This window comes from Oculina patagonica, chromosome 2 (assembly GCF_052425735.1).
Source record: "Oculina patagonica isolate OP01 chromosome 2, crgOcupat, whole genome shotgun sequence".
In the NCBI taxonomy this organism is placed as follows: Eukaryota; Metazoa; Cnidaria; class Anthozoa; order Scleractinia; family Oculinidae; genus Oculina; species Oculina patagonica.
This window is the reverse complement of record NC_135759.1, coordinates 8,078,181-8,101,120: the sequence shown is the minus strand read 5'-3', so window position 1 is coordinate 8,101,120 and position 22,940 is coordinate 8,078,181. Positions and strand designations below refer to the sequence as shown.

Sequence of the window (22,940 nt, the reverse complement as noted above, 5' to 3'; positions counted from 1 at the left end):
TCAGACCTCTCAACCTCAAAGAACCGGAAATCTGGAGAACGAGGTCAAAAAACCGGGAGATTCGAGTAAAAACCGGGAGATTAATCAACTGACGGACAAAAATAACTAAAACCAGATGCTAATTAAGAGAAGAGTTTTTTCCTGTTTTAGCAACACAAAAATTAACGTTATTTTCACGGCTTGTGTCTGCTATATATGGTTATCGATTGTGTGTTTAGCGAACAAACTAATGAAATACCATTGCTGGCTACGGATATATTTACACAGAATTGGCGCAAGACAATCGCCTAAGTAAGCCAAAAATGGCATTATACAAGAAATTGTATCCTTACAGCTTGTGACTCTGTTTATCGTGAGATTTTTCTGTCTTGTCGTGAGACCGTGAGATTGAACTAAAAATCGTGAGTCTCACGGCAAAATCGTGAGACTTGAGAGGTCTGCGAAGTTGATTACTGTTCATAGAAAATGAGGGTCCAGTAGACTAGAATGGCCTTAGTAGACACTATAAAACAAAGCAGTCCAAAAAATGTGTTGTTCCAGACAATATCCATACCCCTCCCACAGATGTTTTTTTTGTTTTGAATGTCCCCACCCCTCGAGAAATTTCAGTTAAGCCCCATACTTACCTTCAAACATTTTGGCTTTTGATACCCCCACTTCCTTAGAATTCAAATGACCATCCATGGGGTGGGTATATGGATATTGTCTGGTGTGTTAAATAGGGCCACAGCCAAAAATGCCCGGGGGGGGACTCCCATATGAAAGTGACGGGGATGCTCGTCGTCTCGCTTAGGGGTATAAATTTCGGACTTTGGGTCTCGCTTAGGGTGTTCTGGAGAAAATGGCAATATTTTTAGCTGTCAGGGTCTCGTTTAGGGTCGCACACGAAGAAAACAACAAATATGAGTTCTTTTTTCCGAATTTTGGTATCTTTTAGGGATTTAAAATAGCTTTAGCCACGCCCAGATTGGTCTCTTTTAGGGGTTCTTTTACAAATTTCCGACGAGCATCCCCGTCCCTTTAATATGGGAGTCCCCCCCCCCGGGCAAAAATGTCCCATTGGTTTTTCGGATATCTTTGAAAGTGCTCGTACATTAGAAACATTGTTCTGTTTTTGAGAAATAATATATGCAAATTGTTGATTACAATGTGTAGTTCTAGAAAATATCCACTGATACTCCCCCCACAGAAGGGATTGTAAATTTTCTGGGGGGGGGTGGGGAGTCTCAAAGACCAAACATTTTAAAGAAATGTATGAAATTTAACTGGAATTTCCAAAGGGGTGGGGGTTCTTCTAAAAAATCCCTTCCATGGGGGAGGTATGGATATTTTATGGATCTACACGTCTGATGATCATCACAGTACTTGGTTTTAATATGTGTATTAAATTTTGTGGTCTCCCTACACATGTACATGGTGGTTATTTCCATGCAGTTACTCACTTATTCTTAACTAATTTATCAGGCAAAATGGTGTGAGCTTCCTGAGAGAACTGTTTTGGTTATCACATCTGTCAAAGGTGCACAGGTAGAGTGTGTTATATATTTGTTATTTATTGTTGTAATACAGATGTACAAAGTCGAGTACCTTTAAGGGTGGCAAATGGTTAATTTGAGAGTTTGCAAGATGGTGAGACAAATGTCTTTTCTGCAAGCTCAGGACTATCTTAGCCTTGCAAAAGAAATTAAAAATCAAACGTCTGTAGTTAGAAAAATTTTAAACCCAAGATGAATTTAAACCACAACAAAGTAAATAAGTAAAGCCTGCGTCAAGCTTAGTGGCTCATCAGGCTGGAGCTTATCCCAGTTTCTCTGGCATGAAATGGCTAGAAGTATTTTGATCTGTTGTGGTTCAATTTTATGCTTGGTTCAGATTTTATTTTCCTTTGTTTTTGGGTATGGTAAATTGTATGATAATGAGTTTAAAATAAAATAGGAAAATAAAAATTGAACCACAACATTTCTACTTACCCTGGCTGGGATGCTAGTCCACTGCAGGGTTACCCCCAGTATTAAATTTGATGATCGAATGGAGGCAAAACTCAGGACACAAAAAAATCCCTTAGTCTTCCGACATTACCCAAAAAAATCCCTGGACCAAAAATAACCCCCCCAAAAATCCCTTAAAACCATAAAAGAAAACCATGAAAAATTGAACTCTCGTGTTTGTTTATTTATCATACCATAAATACGCCAAGGCCGCGCCAAGTCACTAAAGTTTGTTTTTAATACCCAAAAAAAATCCCCTATTTAGATCAAGTCACCCAAAAAAATACTTGCCAAATTTTCCAAGAACCCAAAAAAATCCCGGAATCGAAAATGTCAAACCCAAAAAATCCTTCAATCATCCCCGTCGAGTGCCCCAGCCAGGGCTTCAGAACCCAGACTGCTCGATCTGGGCTCCAGCACTCTAACCATCAGGCCACCACACCTGCCCTAACATGATATTTATACATAATATTATGTTGTAGATAAAATATGAGCGGGAGATCTGTATGGGCGGTTACAATGGCAAGCCGATAGGCGAGCCATTGTAAATGCCCATACAGATCGGACGCGAATATTTTATTCTACTTGTGAAATGAAAACAATAAAAAGAATGCAAAGGATTGTTATGCGAATCATTAGAGATCTGTATCAAAAGTTAATGAATATTAATTAGCTGAGCAGGAGTTTGTATCAAAAGTTAATTCTATTGTTTGATTTGTATTGGGGTTTACAGTTGTTTACATGTGATCTGAATACTGTGCTGGGATTGGTTTGCACCCTCATGAATAATTAATGAATTTAACAATATCTATTATTACCGGTAGGTCTCTGTCTGTCTGATGTCTGTCTCTGTCTGTTAAACAAATATGTCATTTATATTATTTTAAATATGAATTCAAGTACAATCAGTTAGAGCAGTGCATAGACAAATTAAATGGGATGTCCCATTCTGATAAATGTACTTGTTATGTGACTGGTTTATAAATATTAAGTAACATTTATTATATAAATTAATTGTTTTTTTCCCAAGATGTTTGAAACTGATGGATCCATCATGATATTCTGGCAAGCACTTGGTGAATCAAAAGAAGGAGGTCAGTTCAATAATGTTGTGTTTGTTCACAATAGATATTAAATAATTAAGATGTACATTGCAATCAAAAAAAGCTTTTTACAGAGTTTAATTTATAAAGTTTGTAAAACAAACCACGAAGGTTCCAAATGAAGGCTTCAAACTGGTTTAATAAACTAATTTGTTCTTTTGGTCCCCCATAGTCTATTCCCATTTTGCAAGAGGGATTACGGCAGTTGGAGACAAGTATATTTGTGTTGGTAAGAAAAATCATTCTGAGAACTTTTAATAAAGAAATACCCAGTATAATATTATACCGGTAGTAAATAAAACATGTTTAAACGTGCTGTAGAGACAGATGGGTTGACATAGGTTGTCAGGAAAAATATGTCTGGCCACACATACATCAGTAATTCATTTAGCATGCACTATTCTGAACATTATTGTCAAAATCACTTCTTTCCAACAAAATTAAGCTGGATGACAAAGTATCTTTGGCTCTTAGTAATTTTATTTTGCACCATTAAGTCACTGCAGGATTTGACACTGTGTAAGCAATGCAAGCCATTCAGGTTAGCCCAAACAACACACTGGTTGGCCTAAATAGCACGCTATAGAAAGGTAGCCTACAGTTAGCTTTCCACGGGTAGGTAGCTTGGGATTTTGGATTTTGGATTTATGGCTCGTATGGCTCAATCCCATGAGTCATGCGTGCCATTCCCGGGAGAGGCTCCGCCCCAAGGTCCAACCCCTTACCCTTTTATATGTCATTCTGACAAAAAAGGTACCCCTTTCGTATACCTTTTATAGAAAAAAGGTACCCCTTTCATATACCTACATGACACAAAAATATACTTGAAACAGGACGTTTTCTTGACATTTTTATGTAGCGCTTAATGCAAATTAAGATGATGCAGTTATAAGTTGCATCTGTTAGAAATATTTAATTTAAAGGCCTTTTTAAATTATGTTAATGACAAAATTTCCTACCCTTTCATATACCTAAACTTGTGAAATCCCTACCCTTTTTTCGACGTTTTTTGCTTGTTTACAAGCAAAATGAAGGAGAATAGCAGTTATGTGGGGCTAAATGTTGAACCGGAAGGAATCACATTCTTGTTAACTCTCAAGGGACTGTTTTAATTTCTCAAGGGATTTCTTTCCGCTGTGGGTGATGAAAGGGTCTCTCATTAGTATTGCGTCAACACTTGCGATCTCGTGAAAAACGTGACTTGTCACGTGTATAAACATTATATAACAATTATTTGTTTATTTTTATTGTTCAGTTCTCAGATCGTAATGTCTTTTGTCACTCATCAACATTGCGTAATAGCTATATGATCCCATTGCATGTCTAGCACGTGATATAGATATAGTACAGCTATTTGTTTGTTGCGAACACTTACTGGTAAATGGAATGGTCATCGCACGCGTCTTACTACTGAGTTTCGTAGACACATTGCATGGTGGCTTCGGTTCATGCGGACTCGCAATGGAGTTTCTATTATTTCCTCACTTGTCTGGACTGCTCCTGACACCGTGTTCTCCACTGACGCGTGCTTATCGGGATGTGGTGGATTGTCGCAGTCTCAATATTTTCACGTACAGTTTCCTTCAGTGGTCCTTGCCCGATTTTTAGAGATTCATCTTTTAGAAGCGCTTGCCATCCTAGTTGCTCTGCGTTTGTGGGGCCATCTGTGGGCCGGTTGCCGCATTCAAGTATCATGCGATAACGCTGCGGTGGTTCCTGCACTCACTTCAGGATCAGTCGCTAGCCGCTCTTTTGCAGCCTCCCATGACTTTGAACTACGCGCAGTTCATTTATCGGGCGAAGAGAATCGCGCCGCAGATTTATTGTCTCGCTGGCATCTTGACAGTAGTTTTGAGGCACGTTTCCGTCAACTTCCCGTGTTCTTAAGTTTGAGTTTGGTCTCCGTACCGCACGATTTCTTTACCGTTTATGACTATTAATTTTTCTATTCTTTGTTAGATCGTGATCTTCGAGATCTGTGGTGAGATTTAAAGGTCACTCGCAAGGCCGCCTTCGCGCCAGGCTAGGAACACACAAGAACCATCTCACGCAGTGGCGGACTTATTTATTGTTTTGTTTATATTTTTCGTTCGATTTTCTACCGGCTACGGTTGACACTATTTGTTTGTTTTGTCAATTTTTGAGTAGATCCTTAACACCAGCTTCGGTGCGTAATTATCTTAGTGGTGTCAAGTTTTAATATTTGTACTGGTACAAGTGTTTCACACACTTAAACGTTGCTAATAGTTAACCAAAAGGTTTCGTGACAATTGATTATTTCTGCTGAGTTGCACAATTTAGAATTTTAACATTCAATACAGGTGTGAAGTGATATGTACAAGTTTTTTTGTAGCCTGTTGTGAAATTACTTCCGGTGGAAGCAGTAAATAAACACTAAACGTTTTTGCTTCTGTTCAGAAGTTAATGCATCGCCATTAGAAAAAAAAACAGCAACTGTTTTACTGGAAATGTAGTCGTTAGAAATGGCATGGGTAGCCGTAACGTAAAGAATAACACGAGGAGAAGCGGCTTTTGGTAATATCCAAACGAAAATTTACTTCTCAATGTGGGGTTAAGATTGCGTGACGAGACAAAAGGTAACTCTGTCGTGCGTAACCTTTATCGGGAACCCTGCATTAAGCCCAGTAGAAATCTTTCTAACTCAAAAGGAAACAACTATTTCGATTAAAGGCAAGCGTCAAAGTTTACCATTTTTTAACCAAGCCAAAGTATATGAGTCGCAAAGCGCCCAGCCGTCGCGACTGACAAATACAGCATTTCCTCCGCGAAAATAAAAAAATGCTTGAACTGGCAGACGTTTGAATTCTTCCATGATACATGTATGTTCGAACAACAATGCCCAGGGATAAACCTTCTACTCATACTAACTTCATGCAAAAAAAGTCGATATCTCGAAGAGATCTTTGATTTATATACCTGATGCCTGAAAAAGGTACCCCTTTCGGGCGCAGCCTCCCTGTATAGGCCATTATAGGGAGTACCCCCTCGGGGAGCTATTCCACTTGGCCTTATAAATAGCACTCTCATTTCTGGTAAGCCTAAATAGCACTCCCGTTATCCTACAGTTACTGTGGTTTAGGTAGCTTGCAGTAAGCATTTGCATTAGAATTTTGGATTTCTGGCTTGCATGGCTCACTGGCTTGCATATTGTCCACACTGCTCTGTCACTGCACTCAGTCCTTATGCCGTTACCCTAAGCCAGATATTTTTCTTTCACTTTCTCAGGCACATCTCAAGGTAGCATCATGGTATTTGACATCCCTCCTCGTGGCACAGCCGTTAAGCTGCAAGAGACACTGGATTCTCACAAGGTGGCCATTTGCGAGCTAGAAGCACAGGGTGGACGAATGGTGTCGACAGATGAGGAGGGTAACATTACAGTGTGGCAATCAGGAGGACATTTTACAGAGATTATTAAAATAGACGGAAAAGGGTTCGTAATAATTATTTTGCTGCTTTGTGAAGTATTTAAACAATAATTAAAAGTGTTTATGTCAAGGAACTATTGACTGATAGTTGACCCGTGGAAATTTGATGATCTTAACAATGATATCAAATTTCCAAGGGGCAACTATCACACCAATACAGTAGTTCTGAGGCAGAAACACTCTATTGTTTTTATTGTTTTTATTGTTTTTAATTTTCTTCCATGCACCCCTTCATGAACAAGTACTGTACATGTATCATGAAATTATTTTGTTTACTGTTAAGGATAAAAAACTCAATTGAAAACCAAAATTTAACAAATGAAACAAAACCAGACAAGAAACCCACTAAATGCAGTGAATTTGGTTGGTTTTTTTGGCTGTTGGCCCGCTTGTTTACAAAAAATTTCACGGGCAGGCACTATCCATCTGGGCAGGTTTCTCGGAAGGGCACTATTTTAACAATAGAGTGTTTCTGTCAAGGAACTATCGGCTGATAGTTGCCCGCGAAAATTTGATGTTCTTAAAACAAATATTAGGGGCAACTATCTGACCGATAGTTCCGAGACAGAAACCCTCTATTGTCTTTATTGTTCACCACTAAATTTTCTTCCGCGCACACATACAAAAACAAGCATCGTGAATTATTTTTACTTTCGAGGATAAAAAACTCAATTGAAAGCCGAAATTTAACAAACGAAACAAAACCAGACGAGAAACCCACTAAATGCAGTGAATTTGGTTGGGTTTTTTTTGTCTGCAGGCAGCTTGTTTACAAAGAACAGTCACGGGCAGGCACTATCAACCCGGGCATTTTTCACGGGAGGGCACTATGGGCTGGTAGTGCCCTCCGGCGGACGGGCACTATCGCGTCACGTGTTCAAATATTTAAACCAATCAGAATCGGAGAAAATTTAGTGGTGAACTATAAGGGCTGATAGTGCCCTCCACGGATGAACACTATGATAATGTCACATGATCCAAGCAGAATCAGAGAAAATTAATTTTAGTGGTGAACTATAATAATTTAGTCATAGCCAGTCACACATTCCTTAAAGTAGTGGAGAGGACATACAGCTGTAGGCAAAAAAAACCTGGAAATCCATTCTAAATTTCTGTAAGAAAAAAAGAGAGAAAAACTGCAGCAATAAAAATAGCCCAAAACCAAATGCCTGCCAAATATTATAAGGTCAACTAAAGAGGCCTAGGAACGAGGCCAGTGAAAAACTTTAACTGAAAAAACTGCAGCAGCTTTAAGTTCTTATTCCTATACATGTATGTAAACCAAATTTAACTACATGTTAAATAAAAACCACCAAAAAATGGAGATTCTGAGACTAGACGTGCAAAAAACAACTTAAAAAAGACCGATCTTAAAATTTTTCACTCTTTCCACTAGGTTGCCTTGTTCGTCGGTGTGTTTCTATAAAGACTACATTATTGGCGGCTTTGCCACAGGCCACATTAGAGTGTTCAGTATTTCAACTGGTGCACTGTGTATCGAGGCCTGTGCTCATGCGCGATGGATCAGTGGATTGGATATCTGTGTAGAGGCAGGGCTGGTAAGAGGTTTTTTGGAACATTTTCTTTTCAAAATAGTGCCTGTGGAATTACTTATTAGCAGGTAATTAGCTATAGTTTGGGGCATCTTTTTTTGGAGATATGCCATTCTGTCTTCTCTGTAAATTTGCGTCAGCATAATTATGTGGTCCCCAATCTCTCAAACTCCCACTGAGCACCGTGCACGTGTATCTCTGTGCGTATCTCTGCTGTCCTGTCCAAGGTCATAATTTATTGGCGCACTAAACTTTGGACTGCTGACAAATAATTGCTGTGTCATCTACACGATCAAATATATTTGTCACATAAAAATTGCTCAACGTGTAAACCCGGCTTCAGTGAGCCATGAACAACTTAGCAGGTGATGGAAATAATTTTGAAGCCAAAGACAAAACAACTCTGGAAGAATGATTAAGCTATCAATAAAACTTAAGCTATCAATAAAACTCAAAGTCTCTTCGAGATGTCGACGTTTTTGCATGAAGTATGAGTCGAAGGTTTATCCTGTGCATTGTTCTTCGAACTTATCATTTTTTTGTAGTTTAGTTTAACAATTTCCTATCTTCGCGGAGGAAATGCAGCCATATAATTTTGTCAAAAATGGCTTGTCCGCGCTGGGTATTTATACACATATTCCTTAACATTACACAAATAAACAGTGCAAATTTCACCGAGATCTGACAATTCTATACTTTAAAATTGCAAGGACCTTTCGAGGCAGTCCATTACGGCAGCGAAATTAGCAAATGAAACAGCAAAATATGCGTTCGACGCTTTGTTTTTGCGACGCCATATTTGAATTGTTATAGCCGGGTAGACCGCTGTTCAATGTGTTGAAGGCCGTATCATTACGATTGCTCCACGAAAAAGCACGAAAAAAAATACGGATATTTCCGACTACTGTCGGAGAAAACATTGCGCATATAATTGGGGCGTAAACAAATCGTTACACTCAAGCTGCGTTTTGTCTAGGCTCTGCGAGGGTCGGATATCAAGACCCAGGATTAAACAAAAGCCATATATACAGTGAATGCTTTCGAATTATATTTGAAGATGAAAAACGAAAGAATTTTGCTGTCTTTGAATGAAATTCCACTCGAACTGCGTAGATACGATCGCATGTTGTAAAGCCGATTCATGCAACATTGCTGTCATTCCCTGTCAACGCGAGGTTAGTCCCTAACGACCTAGGCTGATGACGATATAGAGTTGCAGGGTTAGAAACTAAAATTTCGGAGCACTCGCCATCTGGGCGAGTGACCTTCAAATTGCACTCGCCCAGATCAGTTTTCACTCGCCCAGTCTCCTCCATTAAAGAAAAGGAAAATTTAGCCCCCCTCCCCCCACAAAAAATCACGTTTGATACTTACCTTTCCTCCACGGTGGTCGATCGCGATACAGACTGCAATCTTTTTTTTTCAATGAAAAATCGCCAAAAAATAGACCTTACTCCACAATGAAAACACGAGCAGTTGAAACACAGTTTTTAATTTGATACGTCTTTCCAAATTCCTGTAGTTTGCAAGCAAAGTATCGAAATTGTACAGAAAAAGAGGCGAGAAAAATCGGAACTAGCCATCTTGCTGCGTTTTGCACGCGGCTCGGTGGACGAAATAGTGTATTTATGAACAGCGGTATTACTTATCAACCTAGTAAAATGGCCCAGCTCACAACGAGTCTCTCGTAGCTCAGTTGGTTAGAGCGCCCAACCGGTATCTGGGAGGCCATGGGTTCGATTCCCGTTGGGGACTCAGAATTTTTCTTTGTCCCATGCTCGTGTCATCTTCATTATTTATTACCGAGCTTAAAATTTACCATCTTTATAATTTACTACAAACTTGATGAATTCGACATTGCTGATCCTAGCAGTATGCAGGACGCGTGTCACTTATCAACCTAGTAAAATGGCCCAGCTCACAACCAGTCTCTTGTAGCTCAGTTGGTAAGAGCGCCCAACCCGTATCTGGGAGGCCATGGGTTCGATTGGGGACTCAGAAGTTTTCACACTCGCCTGGGCGAGTGGGCGAGCGCTAATTTCCAACCCTGGAGTTGCGCTTACATGTAGCGAACAAATTTGGCCTAATTTTTAACCGCTCCTAAGCTAAAAGAAGCCCCCATCTCTTGCATTTGTTTTAACTTCAATAATATCTTTGAAAAGAGCGAGTTTTTTGGTATGGTTTATTTTTGACGTTTGTGCTAGTGATTATTTATTTGTGTTTTAGTTACGCAATCCATTGTTTGTGCGACGCTTTTTATAGATCGCCTTTCAGACACACGTGCGTTGAGATAAGAAAGCTGACATGTCACTTTTAAAATTGTTATATAACGTTTGTAAATGTGACAAGTCACGTTTTTTTTTTCACGAGATCGCAAGTGATCACCCACAGCGGAAAGTAATCCCTTGAGAAATTAAAACAGTTCCTTGATAAATTAAAAAAGTCCCTTGAGAGTTTACAAATATGTGGTTCCAAATTTTGTCCACTAACCCCTATTCTACGTTTTTAGCTTGTAAACAAGCAAAAACGTCGAAAAAATGAGATTTACTTTATTAAGAATTACTTTAGGGACAAAACAAAAACAAAGTAACACACAGTCACATTTAGAAAAGTGGTTAAAAAAGAAAAAGACCTTGAAATGAATAAATTAATTTATTTTGAAACTAGACCATATACTTAGCCCTAGTTCAGCACAAAAATAAATTAAAAAAGCTCTGATAATTTATTTGTTCCTGATGAAAGCACTGAAAAATAATTTTGAAACTAGTGACAAAACAACTCTGAAACGACTAGCACAGAAAATGTTGAACTCATCAACAGCAGAACTCTGAACGCTGTCATGCAGTGATAAAAATAATGAGCTATGAAATAATAATTTATAATAATTATTATAATTATTACAATAATTTATTATTAGTAATTATAATAATAATAATTATAATAATTCTGAACATACTTTTTACAAACTTAAAATTTATCTCTTTTTGCGCTGATGTTAATTTTGGTCGACAAGTTAGTGTTAGATGGCCCTTAAGTTGTTACACTCATGTAAGCAAGACTTTTCATTTCAATTTTCTGTTGTATCTCTGTCAACTCTGGTAAGCAACCACTTGACACAAAATTTAATCTGACTATAGGTGCAATTCATATCACGATAGTTCAGCACAACATTGCTTAATTTAATTGGTTAATGATATGCTGGGCACCGCTGATATGAAATTTATAAAATTCTTTTGTTATGAATATGATAACAGTTTTTTTATTCTTATATCCAATCCTTGCATTACATCACACTACAACTGTAACTAGTTAGATTTAGGGTTAGCAAGTGACCATTTGCAGTTTGGATGCCCTCAACACTGTTAGTTATTGTAACTGTTAGTGAACTTAGTGTTTTATTTTTTAAGGGTCAATATTCTGTGCTGTATCTGTTAGGTTTATCTGTTTAGTCTGACTATAAAAGAACGCAATAATTATTAATTATTATATTATTTAACGTCAGATCAGATTCTCATGCAGGGGGAATCTAGTTTTAATGACTTACATGCACATGTTGGAGTCAGGGATCGGATATTAAATATTTACTTTGTTTACTTCACAGCTTGTTTCTGCATCAGAAGACTCTTTTGTCAGGGTTTGGAAAATTTCAGCTGATGACAGTCCCACAGTATGTTAGCCAATGCTTTGTGGTCATACCTGTTTTTAATTTTATGTGCTCTTAGGACATTTATGTTACTTATTATATATTAATTAAGCCAACCGTCTTAGCATAATATTTTTCTAAGAATAGATTCCCAACAGTTTGATAAACTGACTACAGTTCCATTTGCACTTCCCTCCATATGTCCTTGAAAGCTAAACATTTATCATCATTATTACTATCAATATACTCAACACCTTTTACACGATTCTCTGATCATATGTTGGGCATGTCATAATCCCATAACAGGGGCAGATCCAGGATTTCAAAGGGGGGGGGGTGGATGGCAGACCATTAGGGCCTAACCCTAACCCTAAGTGGCGGCAGATGGCAAAACGTGGCGTAACAACAACCAGCCGACATGAGCGAGAGCTAATTTTTCTTTCTTTCTTTCTTTTCTATTTCAAATAAAGTGATATTTCGATTTTTTTACTAAAAAATGGGGGGTGGGTATCCACCCTATCCACCCCCCCCCCCTGTATCCGCCCCTGCGTAATGAACCTACAGCTCAATGGTTAAAGCATCCAATTGGTGTAAGAAAAATCATGGGTTCAACTCCCATCAGGGACTCACAATTTTTTTTTTGTCACATACTCCATTCTCATTCCTAGAGCTGCCTGTCCCTCTTAGCCGACAGAACCTTTGCATGAGAAAAAGGTGGATCTTGGGACACATGATTTGATTGGCTAGATTTTAACAAATGGAATTCATTTGAAAATCTAGCCAATCAAATCAACCGTTTGAAAATCCCTTTGTAAGAAGAGAGTTAACAGCAGTTGATTTGATTGGCTAGATTTTAAATTTTCTTTGTTAAAATCTAGCCAATCAAATCATGCCTCCCCAGAGCCACCTGTTTCTTGTGCAAAGGCCCCACCAGCTAAGAGGGACAGGGGGCTCTGGGGACGAGAATGCACATTACATACTCCTGGCAAACTCTATACAGAACTTTACTACAGCAATATGATTATTATGATGATCGTCAGAGGGCAAATTAGTCCTTGTGGCACAGGATTGTTAATAGCTCTTTAATATCTTTGCTTTCCTTTGATTAATAACACTTGCTTGCTCTTCAGATGGAGATGGTCTTTCAGCAAGCCATTACAGATGCCCAGCTTTGTGGAGCAAGATTTGTAGACCTGTCAGGGAACTCATTTGGTGTCACAGGCTATGATTTAGGAGAGATAATAATGTTCTCCAAGCAATAGCAAGCTGTCTAAAAAAAGTTCAAGTTAACTGTCATAATTTAACCATTTACAACAGGCATTTAGGTTGGAATTAATGTACATGTGCAAACATACTACAAGTTAGGCAGGTTTGAGTTAAAACTGTGTCCTGTTTAGTTAGTTACAGTCATTACTTGCCTAGCAGTCTCTTTGCAGGCTGCAGCTATTTCAGTTTGAGGTTTGAAAAAAATCCAAGTGCTGGGAAAGTGAACTTGTAGTAGTGTAGCAGCTCTTGTAAGCTTGTAATTCTAGTGGTTCTCTAGTGTAGCAGTTGCTATTGTTTTCAAGGCTAGGTGCTTTGTTTCTGTTGCATGTTCAATTGTTCTCTCTAATGTTAGCAAGCCATGCATTCATGCGAGACCTTGTGACTGTCTTGTGAGAGCTGCTTCCCGACCCAGAACTTGACCATGCATGTATATCGTTACAAGTTTGTATACTTTACAATCAACCTTTTTATTCTCTTATTCTTTCTGGTTAATTTATATTAACATTTCAAAGACAATTTTTATCTTGATCAGATTCTGTAAACTAAGTTTAAAGGGGAATGTATGACGGTCTGTAATTAGAATTTAGGTTTTGAACTTGGGACTGAATGGGAAACATACATGAACCTGTGCTACTGCGTGCTATTTATTAAACAATTCTAGTTCTAATTGTATTTATTATAATTATCTGTCTGGGAATTTCAATAACAAAAATAATTTGCAAGTGTGAAAACCTAAGAATTTAGGGTAGTTTGTCCTTTAGAATGACTCAACGGGGACCACGGAGAGAACTTTAAAGGAGCAATGCCACAGAATTTTCAGTCATTTTTCTGGTTACTATCAAATTAAAGGAAACCTCAAAATAAAAGTTTTCCAACGTAGAAAAACAGCAAAGGAGTAATAAAAACTTGAAAATAACCATGGTTTCGACTGAAAAGTTGAAAAAACTTGCCAGTTTTTTTTTTTTAAGGTGCGTTGTCCGTGACGTATCTTCTTTAAACTTGTAGGGCTAAAAACTCTGGCCATTGTGGCCAAGACAAACCAATGCTTTTTGTTACTCTTAAAGGAGAAGTTTACTCCAGAATGGCCATTTATTTTCTTAACGTCATTAAAAATTTTACACAAAGATATGTTATTCACCAAAATTGCAGCCTCCAACGTTCGCTATAACCCTACGAAATCTTTCCCAAAACTCGACAACTGAACGTCGCCATCATTGAGCTGGTAATGTATGCGTGACGTCAAAGAGCTCAGCCTGAAGTTTGGCGGAAAAATTTTAATAGTGGAACTGCTTGTTATTTGTAGTTCTTGGAGCTCTATTTGAGCAGAATGGAGCTGCAAAAACAGGCACTTTGACAAACAAAAGCCACTACGAAGAAACAAGGAGTTACGAGTATTTAAATTTTCCCACCAAACTTCAGGCTGAGCTCTTTGATCGATCTTTGACGTCACGCATACATTACCAGCTCCAAGATGGCGGCGTTCAGTTGTCGAGTTGTGGGAAAGATTAAGTAGGGTTATAGCGCACTTTTGAGGCTGAAATTTTGGTGAATAACATATCTTTGTATTAGCGTTTTTAATGGCGTTAAGAAAATAAATGGCCATTTTGAAGTGAACTTCTCCTTTAAGTGGTAAAATTCATACATTGTCATCTGGAGACCGAGAAAATCGACCCAAGCAAAAACGTGGTAGGGCTATAGCCCTACCAGCCCCTCCCCCTCTGTGGTCCCTGTTCAACAAATAAAAATTTCAAAATTTGATTTTTTTTTTCTATTAATTGCCTTGAAGCATTTTGAGTTTTGTGTACTTATCACCTTCAAGCAACGGAAAAAAATTACCTTGGTGACTATAACTGGAATTTAGTCGTTTTATTTATCAACTAATTACCAAGATTAGTTTATTCTTATAATTCGAATATCTTGCCTGATAAATTTGCTAATTTGCTTAAAAGTTATCTTAACTCGTATGAAGACGTATTATAAATAAACAGACTGGAAATATAATTTTAAAAAGGCACTTGTTCATTTCAGAACGATTTAAAGAATCTCACAAATGTACTCTTTGTATATGAACCGGTGGTTTAATTTGATAAAAGAAAGGAACAGTTAGTTATACTACCAAGAAAATTCCACATAAACTAAGATAACATGGTTAATTTCATTTTATTCCTCTTCAACGCAATTACAAGTTGTATTCGTAGGTTTTTCTCCTTAACTTACATAAGATCTGAAATAAAACTGCATAGCCCTTACAAACGCAAAAGGACTTGTGTGATGTTGTCTTTTTTTTAATAAATAGCATCTTTCAACGGCATGAAGTGTTCAGAATTTCGAAGAATTCCGGCAAAGTTTTAAAGCGCGTAAAAGATATCTTCATTGTTTTTGACGTGCTTTAATTAAAGGCCTACAAGATCAAAAAATCCTTTGCAAAGATAACTTAAAATTTTATAACGCGCAATTTAGAAACGACTTTTTCAATGCTCTGTTTTTCTAAAAAGACATCTGACCATGTTATGTGGCAGGTTTTTTTCAGGCCTGGAGATAGTCTAAAGTTTTTGCGAAACTTAATAAAAGTCAAGGTTAACATATTCAACTACATTTTATTTTTGTTGAAAGCCGTACTTTTTTTATTTATTTTTTTCTAATTCCGATTGGTGCCGGGTTTTGCGCCAAAAAACAACAGACGAAAATGAAAAAAATGAAAAATGTATTTCTATCTTTTGGCTTCGGGCATGTGGAAGTTAAGTTGAAACTTTTATACAATCATTCTTCGTAAATTTAACGCTAACTGATGCTAAAAATATGTTCAAAACTCCCAAAGGGTGTCGACGATTTGCGCAGCCTAATAAAAGTCAAGGTTAACACATTCAATTGCATTCTATTTTTGTCAAAAGCTGTACTTTATATCTTATTTTTTTTTGTTTTCTAATTTTGATTGGTGTTTTGCGTCAAACAACAATAAGAAAATTTAAGGAAAAAAAAAAAATGAAAAATGTGCTTCTAGCTCTTTGCGACTGAAATGTAGAAGTTTTGCTAAACTTTTATACAATCTTCGTTAAAAATATGTTCAAAACTCCCAAAGAGTGTCGCCGATTTGCGCAATCGCGCCGTTCGATCTAGTAATTTTCCGATTTTTTTTCTTTAGCCGCTGTAATGAAATAAATAAAACGAAAGACAAAAACATCCGGCTAAAGCTATTTTTATTTTCTGAGATGGACTATTTTAGACAAATTATGTTGTGCTCAAACCTCCTCAAAGTGCTTTTCAATTCGGCAAAATCTGTATTTTATGTTAATATTATATTTTTCTTTTAAATACCACACCTGTTTTCAGAATCTTTGACTTTTGTTTCGCGGCAAATGTCCTAACTCGCTTTCTATTGGTTGAGAGCGAGCCAATCGGTGCTCAGCAAACATTGGTGCTTGTTTCAACGCCGCGCTGCGACCCTCGCATATAGAGCAGACATTTTGTTTTGTCCTGCTCAAATGTGGGCACCAAAATTATACTATAAACAAATGGATGTACCTTGGGCATTATAAGTCATGATATTTAACGAGTAACGGCCTTGGACAGCGTCCAGTTTGACCAAAAGAAGGTGAGTAAACAGCGACTTTTAGCGCTCGAACTTCACCGCCAACTTGTTGATACTGTGAAAGCTTCAAATCATACGTTTGTCAACTGGCCGTGCTCATACACAAAAAACGCGGAGCGAAGGATTAAGTGGATATGTGAAGTTGCGATTCATTTCACGTGTTATGCGATCTATATCCTGTTAAATCACCCGCGGTATCCGGAAACTAAGAGAGACCAGACGACTAGATCGAAACAGGCGAAATTCAGTTGCGTTACTCGTTGTATACCCCAAGCCAAAACTGACTAAATTTAGCCCTGAATATTTAGTTGTATGAAAGTTAGGTCAAAGAAACGCATAATATTTTTTTAGGTGGCTAGCATTCGGTTACAACAGCTGATCAATTTTATTTTCTCTGCAAAGATCGCCCTAACATTGATTTTTGTAGAGGTTAATCTGAGTAAAGTTTGTTAAGGCAGAAATGCAGTTATAAGCTTAAACGATCATATGAAGTGAAGCGTACATTTGTGCAATTCGATCGGGCTCACTGACCCTTTGTTATTGTAATGACTCTAGCTTTCTTTGTTTGAATCTTATTCAGCTCAACTAAAGTCTTCAACTTCCCGCTGGACGCCATAAGCCTGAAGAGACGCTCGAATATCTGATCGAAGCTTCGTGGAGGCTTCGAACGCTTCGAAAACGGCCGAATCTTGGAATTGGAGGATGCCCAGTGTCCCACTTCCAAGCCCAAGCTATTCAACGGGGTAATATCACAGATTCCTTGTAATATTTTGCCTTGTGTTCCGCTGGGTTAAACTCGTTTAGGGTCGATTCGTTTTATCAGCTTCCGTCGTGTTCAACGATGCATGCAAGTGTAAAACAAAGTAGACATTTCATGTCGATTTCAGACGTCCGTATTGAAATTTTGTATAACGCTCATTTTGCGTGCTCGCCGCATTAAGTTTATATAATAGAATCGAGACACAACGCAAAAAGTTAATCGTTCGTTTACCAATATTTCCTTCTCGCTTTAGGCGTCATACTCCGTATTACACTCATCCTGATGTGAGAATTTACGAGCTGAACCGTCGCTTACAGCATCGAATAGAGGTATGTATTCAAGCTTTGCTTTTATTTTTTCACGGGCAAACAAAACTGGCTAATTTCTTTTCTTCGTGAGGTTCGTCACGAACTTAGGGACGATGCTTGGCTTGTTAGAAGATACTGTTTAGAAGAGTTAATCTGTGGGGATCTATGCACAAAGAGTATGCTTTCGTGGTTTTTTCTTTGCTCTATCGACATGCCGCAGAAGATAAGCAAAGAGGGGGCTAGCACGTAAACAAGACCGCGCAATAAATAACTTTTATTCATTCAATGATGTATTAAGTGATCACAAAATACACTGTACATATTTTTCCTCTTTGTGCTCAGCTCTCCCAAGAAATAGGCTAATATTGACCATAACACATTGAAAAAGAAAAAAAAAAGTGGCGAGGGTAAAATAAAAAATTAAACTTTTTTTTTAATTAACTGTACCCAAGGTATAGACAAAAGTACCTGTAACCTTATTTTTTAAAGTGTACAGCTTAGCCATACACATTCCAAACAAAATTTTTTTTAAAAATATTAGAAAACTGTCAAACTGAATATAAAACAAGCCCAAAGATATGTTATTTATGGCATGGTCCATTGTGGGTATGTCACTTGTCAAACTAGTGTGACTGATCCTTTTAGAGAAATATGAGGGGCGCTTCCTGTTGTGTTGTTACAATCTTAATCTGACCAAGCCCATAGCCCAGAGTTGTACTGCTAAACTTAACATCGAGTAGAGGCTTCTCTATAACATCAAGGATTTACTATTGTTTGCGATATGTGGATCTAAAATGCAGGCATTTAAAATCTTGTCATTGCAGAATTCCACATGTTACTTTCACTTTCTCTTACTGCAAAATACCATTCACCATTGTGAAACACAATCTGGCTTGTTTATAAAACACTAGTGAAGCAAAGAAGAGTCTTTTTAGACATGGCCAACATCAAATTCTTATAACCATTTAGAATATATTTGTGGGAATCCTCTAAGGAGAATTTAATTTCAGGTCAAAATGGACCACCTGCTTCCTTGAATTCGCTTGATAAAAGGAAAAACAAATCTACATTGTAGGAAAAAGAAAAATTTTGAGAATTGAGTTTGCTCTTTCGAAGCCAGTGAGCAACTTGATGTATAATGCTGCCCTCATGGATGGGATGGTATCTCATGACAGGTTACTACTTCCGAGACAGAGAGGCGTGCTGTGAGAGTAAAGTATCAGTTTTGTGTCATAGCGCAATGCAATTTCCCCCGCCTAAGACTTGAACGTGGACAGGCTCATTCCAGAATCCAAAGTGTCACCACACCTTCCTGGAGAATGAAATTCCATTGCAAATTGAAGTTTACCTTTCCATGCTGCAAAGACTAACAGATCCTTCTGTGATTTCTTTGTACTGCCCACTGTTTACATTGAATTGGTTACTATTTTTGTTTACCATTTCTGGAATGGTGTATAAGAAAATGTCCACACTCTGAAAAAAACAAATGTTGACTTTCAAATTTCAAAATCAAAAGGGTGGAGTTAATCACAAGAATAAAACCAAATTTGTAATTATCAATTTCTTTGCTCTAGTCAAGAGAGACTAGGAACACTTATGTCCTTCTTTGTCTTCCAGGATGCCGATAACGTATGGTGGGACGCATTTGCAACAGAGTTTTTTGATGATGACGCTACCCTGACATTAAGCTTTTGCTTGGAAGATGGGCCAAAAAGATATTGTATGTTTGACAATCCACGTAATTTATAGACATAGTTACGATCAACACTCCTTTCATTAATTTTCCCTTTTGCCTCATCACTATGAAACTTTACATTTTAGAGGACCTATAGTGTTGATCTGATAGCGGTGAATATTACAAACTTCATGTTAGGTCACATAATAATATTCTGCTGTAGACCAAATTGTTTTAGAAACAATACAAAAATTTGGATATCTCTTGCAGTCCTTCAAATTCACAATACATAAAATTAACGTTAGTTAGAAAGCAAAGAAAATCAGCCACCAAAATCCAACTGAATTTTGGTAATAATTTACCCAACTAAATACTATAAAAAATTATTAAATCTTATTGGTTCTTTGTATGCCTTTCTTGACTGCTAATTGAGGCACAAGTAACTTAGGTCTCAGATCAAGGCTATGCAAAGCCTGTGCCTATGAATGAAACAGTCAGAGAATCCAACTTCTAGTTGAAAAAGTATATCACGTTTTGTACAGGTCATGGAAAACCTAAAAAGTCATGCAATTTGAGAATTCCATTTTCCAGGCCTGGAAAGCCATTGAATTTAAGTGTGGGTCATGGAAAGTCATGGAAAATGGTATTGATTGTACAAAATAAATAAGTAGGTTATATTTTTTTGTGAAGAAAAGGGTAAAAACCTACCCAAAATCAAGATATTTTTTGAAAATTTCCAAAAAAGTGGTCAAATTTAGGTCATAGAAAACTTGAAAAGTCGTGGAAAAGGTCATTTAAAGTCATGGAATTTCAAAAGCTCAAAAGAGTATGAACCCTGCATATAATCATGTGTCTGCCCTGCTTAAATTTCTTTTTTCGTCGAAGGGACCTTGGGAAAAACTGAGAGCATGTTTCTTTTTGTAATTGTCTTTCACCATTTTTCTCTGTGTTCTTGTAGCAATAGGAAGAAACCTGATTCCGAGGTACTTTCGCAGCATATTCGAAGGTGGAGTAAAAGAACTGTACTATCATGTGGTACAGCCAAAAGAGTCCTTCCACAATAACACGAGTACAATCACACTGGACTGTGAGAACACGACTATGGTTACACATCATAAATCACCAGTCTTCACAAAGGTTTGTAACGCAGATAGCTAGTTCTTTTCTACGTCAACATTACCTTCATGCATTTTCACTAAAAAATACCAAGGAAAATAACCCATTCAGTAGGGAATGTACATTTGTAACATAATTATACAAAGAAATTGTGTTGCTCTAAAAAAAAGAAATGCCATATATTATATATATTCTTCTGTTAAAGTCTGTGGATGAAACCATAGTGTGTGACTATTCAAAAGAAAGCCACTGAACAGTACTTTCATGTGGTACTGTTTATTTTGTTGTACAAGTCTGTGGATTAAACCCTAGTGTGTGACCATTCAAATGAAAGCTACTGAGCAGTACTCTCTTGTTATGCTGTACAATGTGATTTTAATTTTAAGTCTGGTGTGGATGAAATATTTTTTCAGCATTAAAAGTGAATGGGTCAATGGTTAGTGCTTGGCTATTTTTTTTATACTCATCTGGTAACACGCCTTTGTATAATTTTTCCCAGGTTTGTACAGAGGGTCGCCTGTTACTAGAGTTCACGCTGGATGATCTCATGAGGATACGAAACTGGCACTTTGCCATCCGTCATTACACAGAAATGATTCCACGGAATGTGATTGTTGGGACTCAGGATCCAAACTTTCTGGACCAGTTGTCTAAAAACATCACAAGACAAGGAATGACAAATGTCACGCTAAATTATCTCCGGGTAAGACAAGGATTTGACAGCCTTAAAATAATATTTCTCTCAAATACCGATAGTTTTATATATTTTGTATATTTTATATGTTTATATGTAGTTTTAAGAATTTGATAGTGCAGTCTTCAGTGATCAAAATAAACAAAACATAAGGGCAAGGTTTGAGGGATTTGAAAAAAATTGATGATTGAAATGCTTAAGACTATAGAGTCCCAAAGTATAGTTTTATAGGCAATGATTTTGTTGTTGTTATCTACATGTATACCCCTCCCATGGGAGTTTTTTTTTTGCTTTGAGCCCCTTTCCCCTCCTCCACACCTCTTAAACATTTAGTTTAGCTCTGTAAATATACCTCATTACATCTCCGCGCCGGTTTAAATGTGTCTTTCTGAAATGGGCAATACCGCTGGAAATTGTAGCCTAAAGGCTCCATTTATTCCTTTGGGTATAAGTTTCGGCAGCCACCGAAAACGTGTCGCACAACTTCGGTTTTATTCGTTTCTAAAAAGGTGAGATATTTTGGAAGAAGCCGCCCAAATACTTCAAAAGACGGAACAATAGCGCAATTAACCTACCTTGAGCGAACGGAGTTGTGAACGTATCCTTTTGTTCTTGAAGTGAGATTGAACGTCTGATAACCACTGCAGACATTTTGTAGATTTAAGTTTTTCGCACTGTATGTTTAGCTTTTATCTTTATATATTAGTAAAGAGCGTGTTGAGAGCTTTAAAAAGAGATCTTGAACGAGTTGTTTTGATCGTTGGAGGCGAAATTAGTTTTGTTTCCTCCGAGCGCGGAGCGGCGGTCTCAGTTTACAGAGTTAATTATGCGTAACCCTGCAGGTAGCCACATTCCGACGCGTGTTTTATGCCCAGATCACTTTACCGGTGATCACTTTGTATAAATTTAAACTCTTCGTTTTGTTGCTGAAATTTTATTCCAGCTTTCTAAGTGCACATAAAGCGATATATTAATCGAGGATTCACTTTAATTTAGTTTAACAAAGCAATAAGCTACCGTAAGTGAGTGCTTTGTTTTTGTAACTTGCCATGTTTTATTTGTCAAAGCGTTGTCGTCTGTTCACCGCAGAATAAAAACAAGGGATTTGATATTTTGATTTTTCCGCACAACAAAGCGAATGAAACCTTGATTTATAATATTGTGAACACGGGGAACTCTATTTAAGCTTTATTTACCTAGCCTTCGGTGACGATTTAAGAAATGTCGAAGTCGCGTTTCAACACTTTCCTGGCTTTGTTTATTAGCTTACACGTGGCAAACCCGACCGGCACAATAACATCGCTTTTCAATTATTTCCTTGAAAAAAAATATCTCAGAAACCAAGGCAAGTTTATAATGATTAAAGAGTTGTTTTATTTCTAAGTGGTATTTCTTTTTAAACGATATTTCGCTTTGGTTGCATCGAAGATATTTACATGCGGTTAACAGAAATTATACCGGAGCTTGCTTTACGCCCGTACGTCCACTCCCGGCACTGGCTTTAAAAAAGTTTGCAGTTTTTAAGTTAATCAATCATTCCACGCATTAAACGACGCATAGAAAATAAAATCAGTGAAGCAGATTCCCAGGAGATTTTATTCAGTCTGTTAACAAAAGAAATACATCTCACCTACATCAAAGACGTTGCGCTTTTCACGATCTTCGGAGGCATGCCGGCTTGTCGGCAAATAGATCGGAATGAATAAGCAATGACTTAAAACAATAGCTTGAATATATGAATGCTTAATAACCTCAAAATTTGAGGTACACATTTAAACCTGCGCGGAGATGTAATG

The 22,940-nt window shown here is 37.5% G+C and overlaps 3 protein-coding genes across 3 annotated transcripts in view; 2 read left to right on the top strand and 1 right to left on the bottom strand.

The window, feature by feature from the left end:
- Positions 1–22,940, bottom strand: part of LOC144642929 (uncharacterized) — a 73,339-nt gene that overhangs the window by 43,652 nt on the left and 6,747 nt on the right. The gene's annotated exons all lie outside the window — the stretch shown is intronic.
- Positions 1,443–13,918, top strand: LOC144642970 (WD repeat-containing protein 54-like). The gene is made up of 7 exons (XM_078502092.1): positions 1,443–1,527; positions 3,019–3,082; positions 3,264–3,320; positions 6,338–6,545; positions 7,937–8,099; positions 11,695–11,760; positions 12,867–13,918. Exons 2-7 carry the CDS (start codon positions 3,019–3,021, stop codon positions 12,996–12,998), a joined length of 690 nt encoding a protein of 229 aa, XP_078358218.1. The 5' UTR covers positions 1,443–1,527; the 3' UTR covers positions 12,999–13,918.
- LOC144642969 (LIM domain-binding protein 2-like) lies at positions 16,417–21,300 on the top strand. The gene is made up of 6 exons (XM_078502091.1): positions 16,417–16,594; positions 17,172–17,334; positions 17,605–17,680; positions 19,277–19,379; positions 20,293–20,471; positions 20,950–21,300. Exons 2-6 carry the CDS (start codon positions 17,294–17,296, stop codon positions 21,256–21,258), a joined length of 708 nt encoding a protein of 235 aa, XP_078358217.1. The 5' UTR covers positions 16,417–16,594; positions 17,172–17,293; the 3' UTR covers positions 21,259–21,300.

Bases quoted from the DNA above. Each gene is read 5' to 3' on its own strand.
- LOC144642970 (XM_078502092.1), top strand. From the start codon at position 3,019: ATGTTTGAAACTGATGGATCCATCATGATATTCTGGCAAGCACTTGGT. The intron at 6,546-7,936 runs GTTCGTAATAAT...TCTTTCCACTAG, and splicing joins ATTAAAATAGACGGAAAAGG to GTTGCCTTGTTCGTCGGTGT. The intron at 8,100-11,694 runs GTAAGAGGTTTT...TTTACTTCACAG, and splicing joins TCTGTGTAGAGGCAGGGCTG to CTTGTTTCTGCATCAGAAGA.
- LOC144642969 (XM_078502091.1), top strand. From the start codon at position 17,294: ATGCCCAGTGTCCCACTTCCAAGCCCAAGCTATTCAACGGG. The intron at 17,335-17,604 runs GTAATATCACAG...TTCTCGCTTTAG, and splicing joins AGCCCAAGCTATTCAACGGG to GCGTCATACTCCGTATTACA. The intron at 20,472-20,949 runs GTTTGTAACGCA...AATTTTTCCCAG, and splicing joins AATCACCAGTCTTCACAAAG to GTTTGTACAGAGGGTCGCCT.